The 7,865-nt window shown below is 48.3% G+C and overlaps 1 protein-coding gene across 1 annotated transcript; it reads left to right on the top strand.

Annotated features, from left to right (window-relative positions):
- Positions 1 to 3,743: 3,743 nt before the first annotated feature.
- On the top strand, positions 3,744 to 6,972 carry TMED4 (transmembrane p24 trafficking protein 4). The gene is made up of 5 exons (XM_006106702.3): positions 3,744 to 3,941; positions 4,061 to 4,161; positions 4,312 to 4,437; positions 4,907 to 5,053; positions 5,957 to 6,972. Exons 1-5 carry the CDS (start codon positions 3,815 to 3,817, stop codon positions 6,104 to 6,106), a joined length of 651 nt encoding a protein of 216 aa, XP_006106764.1. The 5' UTR covers positions 3,744 to 3,814; the 3' UTR covers positions 6,107 to 6,972.
- Positions 6,973 to 7,865: the final 893 nt, after the last annotated feature.

Raw genomic sequence — 7,865 nt, 5'->3', positions numbered from 1 at the left:
GTTTTCTAAGTAGTTTTGAGATGAAAGGGTTAAATGCCTTTTCTCCATTAATTGAGTAATGGTGTTTTTCTCCCTTTTGTTCTGATATTTCTCATGTTGAATTATCCTTGCATTCATAGGGCAAATCCCACTTGGCCATGATGTATAATCATCTAAAGATGCTGTTGGATTTGGATTACTTGTATTTTGTTGAGGTTTATTGTTATTTTTTTGTTATTGTTATTGAGTTTTGCATCTATATTCATAGGGATATTGGTCTAATTTTCTTATGTTTTTGGCTTTAGTATCAGTGTATTGCTGGCCTTCTAGAATAGGTTAGGAAGTGTTCCCTCCTCTTCAGTTTGTTGGTCGAGCTTAAGTAGGATTGGTGTTAATTCTTCTTTAAATGTTTAATAGAATTCACCAGGGGAAAAACAACAACAACAAAAATTCACCAGGGAACCCACCTGTCCCATACCAGTTTTGTTTCTTAATTATGGTACTTTAGGTAATAATTTGAGTGTTTGTAGGAATTTGTCCATTTCATCTAAATTATCTTATTTGTTGATGTGCAATTGTTCACCGTATTCTCTCATCCCTTTTATTTCCTTAAGGTCAGAGGCAATGTCTCTACTTTCATTTCTGATTTTAGTGACTTGTCTTTTTTTCTTTCAGTCTAGCTAAAGGTCTGTCAATTTTGTTCATCTTTTCAGAGAACCAACTTTTACTTTCATTGACTTTTTGTTTTATCTCTAATTTTTATAATTTTTTAAAATCCTCACCTGAGGACATGTTTGTTTGTTAGTTATTGAGAGAGAGAACATCGATATGAGAGAGAAATATCCATCAGTTGCCTTCGGCCCTAGCCCCAAACCTGCAACCTGGGTATGTGCCCTGATAGGATTTGAACACACCACCTTTTGGTGTACAGGATGACATGCCAATCAACTGAGCCACACTGGCCAGGCTATTTCTATTTTTTTATTTGTTCCTTTGTTCTTCTATGTTTGGGTTTAGTTTGCTTTTTTCCCCCCTTTTATTCTTCAAAATGTAAAGTGAGGTTACTGATTTGGTATCTTTTTTTAATGTAGACATTTATGACTGTGAATTCTCCTCTGAACACTGCCTTCATTGCATTCCATGGCTTTTGCTCAATGTGCTTTTTCATCAAAGTATACATTCTTCATTCATTGAACAATATTTATACCAGATGGGTTCTAGGTGCTGGGCATGCAGAGGGGAATACAAGAGACAGGCAGTATTTACATTGTGATGGAGCTGCCATTTAGGGTAAACCAACATGACAGCAATTGTTGGTTTCAAATCCATAAAATGGTAGTGTGATAGAGAATGGTGGTAACACTACTTTAATTTTTAAATTTTATTTTAAATAGGTAACATATACACATGGTTTGAAAATAAAAAAGATATTAAAAAGTCCCTGGCTGGTATGGTTCAATGGGTTGGAGCGTTGTTGCATATGCTGAAAGGTGGCGGGTTCAATTCCCAGTCAGGGCACATCCTGTGTTACTAGTTCTATCCCTAGTCAGGCACGTGAGAGAAGCAACCAATGGATGTTTCTTTCTCCCATCCTCTCTCTCTAAAAAAAAATTAAAAAGAAAAAAAGGCACCTGGCTGGCATAGCTCAGGCCTGTGCGTTGACCCATGAACTAGGAGGTCATGGTTCAATTCCCAGTCAGGGCACATGCCTGGGTTGCAGGCTCCATCCCCAGTAGGGTGCTTTCAGGAGGCAGTCAGATCGATGATTCTCAACATTAAAGTTTCTAATTCCCTCTCCTTCCTCTCTCTGAAATAACATTAAAAAAAAAGGCAACCGCCCTAACCAGTTTGGCTCAGTGGATAGAGCGTCGGCCTGCGGACTGAGGACTGAAGGGTCCCAGGTTCGATTCCAGTCAAGGGCATGTACCTTGGTTGTGGGTGCATCCCCAGTAGGGGGTGTGCAGGAGGCAGCTGGTCGATGTTTCTAACTCTATCCCTCTCCCTTCCTCTCTGTGAAAAATCAATAAAAAATATATTTAAAAAGGCAACCTGTTGAATGTGGGAAAATATTATGAAAAGTTCTAGTTTGCAAAATCTCTCTTGCACCTCTGCTACCTTTTACCTCATTATCTGCTGGCCTGCCAGACTCCTTTCCTGCCAGGAGTAACTATTTGTAGGATCATGAGGCAACGCGGTATCAGTAGTGAGAGCAAAGGTGGAGGGAATTCAGGGCTTGGAGAGTGGCCGTTTACCAACTAGAACAGAAGTATTTCTATTTTAATCAGTACAATCATACTGGTGTATGTTGACTGAATATTCCCGTTACCTGTAAGTAACCTCTTATATTAGAGTCTGTTTTCCAGTGTTTTTTCATCAAATACAAACACCAAAGATAATGTACTCTCTCTGCACCTTGCTTTTCTTTTCTTTTTAAATCCTCACCCAAGGATATTTTTCCTTTTTTTTTTTTTAGAGAGAGTGGGAGGGGGAGAGACACAGGGAGAGAGAGACATGGGTGTGAGAGACACACATCTATTGGTTGCCTCCAACACGTGCCCAAACTAGGGCTGGGGATCCAACCCATAATTGAGATACATACCCTTGATCAGAATCAACCTGGGACCCTTCAGACCAAGGGCCCATGCTCTATCCACTGAGCCAACTTGTTAGAGCTGCACCTTGCTTTTTAAACTTAGCAATATATCCTGGAAATCTTTCTCTGTCAGTTTATAGAGAGTGTCCTCATTTTTGTCCCAGTTACATAATTGCATAGTTTGTGTTGTGTGTGTTTGTTGTTTTTATTTTGGGGGGGGGGGAGGCGTAGCTGATCCTGTGCCATGTATTGGCTGGGGCAGCTCCTCCAATGACTGGCCGCTCAGTAGGGTGGGGTGTCAGCTGGGTTTCAAGAGTGAAAATGGAAGCCGGAGGCCCAGGCTGCAGCCATGGGTGGCCAGTCCACCCCTGGATGGGAAGAGCACGTGGATCCGGACGGGGCGGCGCTGTCGCACGGGACTCTGCAGACTCTGCCACCCACAAGGTGCCCCCCCCGCCCCCCCCCCCCGTTGTTCTTCATTTTAGGTTTTTAAAGGTTGAACCCAGTGTCCTGTGTTCTGGATTGGCTTTATCATTTCCTCATGATGTCCTCTAAACGTCTTCGTTTCCTGTAAATCGCAAGACAAAATGCCGGATTCAGATTAAACATTACTTACAAAAGCATATTGTACCATTGGTGATCCTTATGTTTTACAATCAACTTTTGCCAGGACAGGATAATTTTAAAAACTACGAGCAAATCATTCCTCAAACAAAATCCCTTACTCTAGGGGCCTAGAGGGTTCTCTTTTGCCAAAGCCCTAAGAGGGCTCACAGGCCCACCGGACCCTCCCACGCCCATCGGAGACCGCTTTCCCCCTTCCCCGCCTCCGTCCCGGTTCAGTCCCAGCCCTGACCTTACAACCGTGGGTTGACCGGAGGGGGGGGGGGGGGCGGGGCGGGGCGGTTCAGCGCATGCGTACTCCCCGCGCCGTCACGTTGCGTCTACTGGTGTGGTGCGCAGGCGCGCGCACGTATGCTGGAGAGAAGGTGCGCGTTGGCAGGTGTTGGTACTGGACTACGTCACTGAGGGGCAATAGGACCACCCCGCCGCCTCGAGCGCTCCGCGCATGCGCAATCTCTGCCTGCCCCGGCTCTGGCCTGAAAGACGCGGGACCGGCGTCAGAGTGCGCGCTCTGCGTCGGGTTGAGCCGCGTCGCCTGGAAGCGGGGCGCAGGCGTGCGCATGCGCGTTGCACCGAGGGCGCTCGGTGACAGGTGTCGATCCCCCAAGGCGGCTCGCGATGGGGTGGCCCGCGTTGCTGCTGCTCTCGCTGTGCGCGGTGGGCGTCCGAGGGCTCTACTTCCACATCGGCGAGACCGAGAAGCGCTGCTTCATCGAGGAAATCCCCGACGAGACCATGGTCATCGGTCAGGCGGCGTGGGGGTGGGCAGGGCCCTGCGTGTCCCTCAGCCGCGGGCCGCGGTCCCCTTGGGAGTGTGGGAGCCGGGCGGTCGAGGCGCCTTGTGACGGCTTTGTCGCTCCGCAGGGAACTACCGCACCCAGATGTGGGATAAGCAGAAGGAGGTCTTCCTGCCCTCCACCCCCGGTCTGGGCATGCACGTGGAGGTGAAGGACCCCGAAGGCAAGGTAGGGCCACCCGCAGGCCGTGGCCTGGACGCCCTGCGGACGGGGTCAGGCCGCCCCTCTCCAGAGCCCTGGGGGGGGGTGTGTGTGTGTGTGTGTGTGTGCGGAGCTGGGAGGTCAGTGCAGGGGCTTCCACTGACCGCTGTGTTGCAGGTGGTGCTCTCGCGGCAGTATGGCTCGGAGGGACGCTTCACCTTCACTTCCCACACCCCTGGGGACCATCAGATCTGCCTGCACTCCAACTCCACCAGGATGGTGCTTTTCGCTGGCGGCAGACTGGTAAGAGGGTGTTCTTCATGCCCGGCGGCGTGGCGCAGGGCTTGAGCTGCGACCTATGACCCAGGAGGTCACCGTTGGGTTCCCGGTCAGGGCACCTGCCTGGGTTCAGGCTGGATCCCTAGGGGGGCGGGCAGGAGGCAGCCGATCCATGATTCTCTCCCATCAATGATGTTTGTGTCTCTCTCTCCCTCTCCCTTCCTCTCTGAAATCAATAAAATAATATTTTTTAAAAAGGAAAAAGTTCTTTCGCTACAGCTCGGAATCTCTCACTCGGTTCCAAAGTTCTGATTTATCTCCATCGTTATTTGTGACCCGTTGTGGCACAGTCACGATTGGGGAGACCTGTTGCCCGTCTGTCCCATAGTCAGGGACAAGAGCGGGTGGCATCGTCTGGAACAGGCCGTCTGAGGCTCCCCCACTCCTGTTTCTGACCCTGTGGCTTTGGGGCTCTGACCCCGTGTCCTTGTAGCGCGTGCACCTAGACATCCAGGTTGGAGAGCATGCCAACAACTACCCTGAGATTGCGGCCAAGGACAAACTGACAGAGCTGCAGCTCCGAGCCCGCCAGCTGCTCGATCAGGTGGAGCAGATCCAGAAGGAGCAGGACTACCAGAGGGTAAGGGCATGCGCTGTACTGGGACCTGCCAGTTGCCCTTTATACCCACCACACCCACTGGGGTTTCTGCTTGGGGCCTTCCCAGTGAACTGTTCAGAGAATGGAATGGAGGGTATTGGTCTAGAGCAGCGATTTTAAACCTTTTTCATCTCATGGCACACATAAAGTAATTACTAAACTTTCTGTGGTACACCAAAAAATATATTTTTTGCTGATCTGACAAAAAAGTAAGTATAACTTTTTGTTTGTTTTTTGTTAATCCTCACCCCAGGATATTTTTTCCATTGATTTTTAGAGATAGTGGAAGGGAGTGGGGAGGAGCTGGGGGAGAGAGAGAAACATTGATGTGAGAGAGACACATTGATTGGTTGTCTCCCAACCAGGGCTGTGCCATTGACTGGGAATCGAACCTGAGACCCTTCGGTTCCCAGGCTGACACTCTAACCATTGAGCATGCCATCCAGGCTTAGGTATAATTTTGATTCATTCATACTGGATGGCTGTTGTTGGGTTGGCTGTTGTCATTGATTTATTTGACAATCTCAGGGAAAAGAGGTCAGTGCCCCTGCCTAAATAGTTAGGTATTGCATCTTTTAAAAATTGTTGCTGCACGACAGTTGAAAATCGCTGGTCTGGAGGGCTCTTTTTAGGCTCTACACAATAGAGTAAAAATCTAGGCATCGTCTGTTCACCTTGGGATCTGGCAAGAATTGGAAGGAGCATGACTTCATCCCAGTGGGGATGCTTCCCGAGAGGCCGCACGTCACTCCCGTGGGGCACTCCCAGTGGTCGGGCAGACAGGAGGATTTGGTCCCACGGCTGAGTAGTCCTATGGGAGGGGGTGGCTTACACAGCCAGGACCGGCTTTCCCTGCACATTTAGTCCTGCGTCTGTGTCCCACAGTACCGTGAAGAGCGCTTCCGACTGACCAGTGAGAGCACCAACCAGAGGGTCCTGTGGTGGTCCATCACTCAGACCGTCATCCTCATCCTCACTGGCATCTGGCAGATGCGGCATCTCAAGAGCTTCTTTGAGGCCAAGAAGCTGGTGTAATGTCCTCTCCGAATGACCCTCCCTCTCACCTCAGTTATTGATACTTTCCCCACCTAATACCTTATCCACCCGGCTTGTGAGGGAAAAAAAGAAAAAAGAATATAAACCACATTGGTTCCCTGGCAACAGAGCATCCCGATCAGCCACTTGCTCACAGTGGTTCTCAAGAACACAGGGCATTGGTCCAAGCTTTCAAAGATGTCTTGGGGTTTGTGCACGGTCGGATCTGACCCAGGACTAGGTCTCACTGCTTTTACCTCCAGTGATTCCCCTGCATCCTGTCACCAAATGAGCAAATGACAAGTCTCTCTTGTAACTTCTTCATCTACTCATGCAGTAAGCGATGGCAATGCCCCAAGAGGCCCTGCCTCCCTGCTCCCGTCAGTCCTGGGCTCTCCCAGTGGCTTTGTGAATGTAAATAAGGGGCAGAGGCCCTAGAGGATTGAAATGTTTTTCTATATATTAGAACTATTTTTTGATAAAGTATATATTTTCTTTCCTAGTTGAAGTGTTAACTGCCTATACGACTAGCTGAAAACACCAACACAGCCCCCTTGCATTCTGTCTGTCCACATGTTTCTGATAAGTACTGTGGCAGCTCTCAGGATTTCAGCCGTCTGTGGGCCAGAAAGCAGACGTCCCACTGCTATTGAGGCCTTAGGGCCAAGCAGACTCCCCTGGGACACGTGCGATTTCACCAGACAGGGCCTCACTAAGAGTGCGGTTGTGACAGCTCGCACAAGGCAGGGCACTCTTACCCTCCCTCTCCCCTTGACCTGTATTTAAGCTATGGTAAATGTTTTCATGGAACCAGGTTTGGTTCTTTATACAGATTTTTCCAGTGAAATAAAACGTGTTGTACTAGCTGTGTTTGAAATGAAATGAGAGGTTGTGGGCAGAGTGGAGGCACACAGGTATGGAGGAAGGGCTGCTGGCCTGGACTGCCCCTGCAGCCGCCTCGAGTGGACTATAGCGTGTGGGCTCGTGGTGCTGGGGCTTGTCCTAACCTGTCCTGGGATGTGGGTGGACCAGTGGTTGCTCAGCCATTCACATGGGTCAACCAAGTAGAAACATCAGCCAGGGATCTTAGGAAGCGCTGAAGTCCCAGGTCGTAAGTTTAAGCAGATCTCACTCCAGGTCCCTATGCCGTCTTCTGTAGGAAACAATGCCACCAGTTGCCCATTCTTGACATTTTATTTCATGGTTTTATTATTTATCTGACCTACAGAACTAAATTCTTAATTTTTTTTTCTTTATTTCTTATATTATTCCACATATGTACCTGTTTTTACTTGTAAAAATATATGCAATTTAGATTTATGGGCATTGTCATTGAATATTTTTGTAATTATTTTTGAAATTCTACATTCTAATTCTGGATGGCCATGTTATCCCAGTAAGGGGAAATGCCATAATTGATATACCCAAAATTCTTTGGATATTTCGAATAGTTTCCAGTTTTCTTCATGTTACAGTAAACAAGGAAACAGAAGGAGCTGGCTGGCTGTGTAGGCCACTGGCCTGAGGCTCTGGGGGAGTATGAGACATGTCGGAAAGGGAACCTGTGTCTACCCTGTGGCTGTTACTAGGAATCCAGCCAGTAAAAGAGCCTGGAGTCTGGGCTGTGGGAGGACAGGAAACTCCAGGTGAGAGCTGAGGCTGGCTTCAAAGTCTGCCAGCGGGAGACACGATTGCATCTTGTTTTGTTAATCCTCACCCAAAGATATTTTCCCATTGATTTTCTTAAGGGAGAGTGGGA

This window comes from Myotis lucifugus, unplaced genomic scaffold (genome assembly GCF_000147115.1).
Source record: "Myotis lucifugus unplaced genomic scaffold, Myoluc2.0 scaffold_889, whole genome shotgun sequence".
In the NCBI taxonomy this organism is placed as follows: domain Eukaryota; kingdom Metazoa; phylum Chordata; class Mammalia; order Chiroptera; family Vespertilionidae; genus Myotis; species Myotis lucifugus.
This window is presented reverse-complemented; position numbering and strand designations above follow the sequence as displayed.

Excerpts from the sequence above, each read along its gene's own strand:
- TMED4 (XM_006106702.3), top strand. The coding sequence starts at position 3,815 with ATGGGGTGGCCCGCGTTGCTGCTGCTCTCGCTGTGCGCGGTGGGCGTC. Across the intron at positions 4,162-4,311 it reads TGAAGGACCCCGAAGGCAAG|GTGGTGCTCTCGCGGCAGTA; the intron begins GTAGGGCCACCC and ends GCTGTGTTGCAG. Across the intron at positions 5,054-5,956 it reads AGGAGCAGGACTACCAGAGG|TACCGTGAAGAGCGCTTCCG; the intron begins GTAAGGGCATGC and ends TGTGTCCCACAG.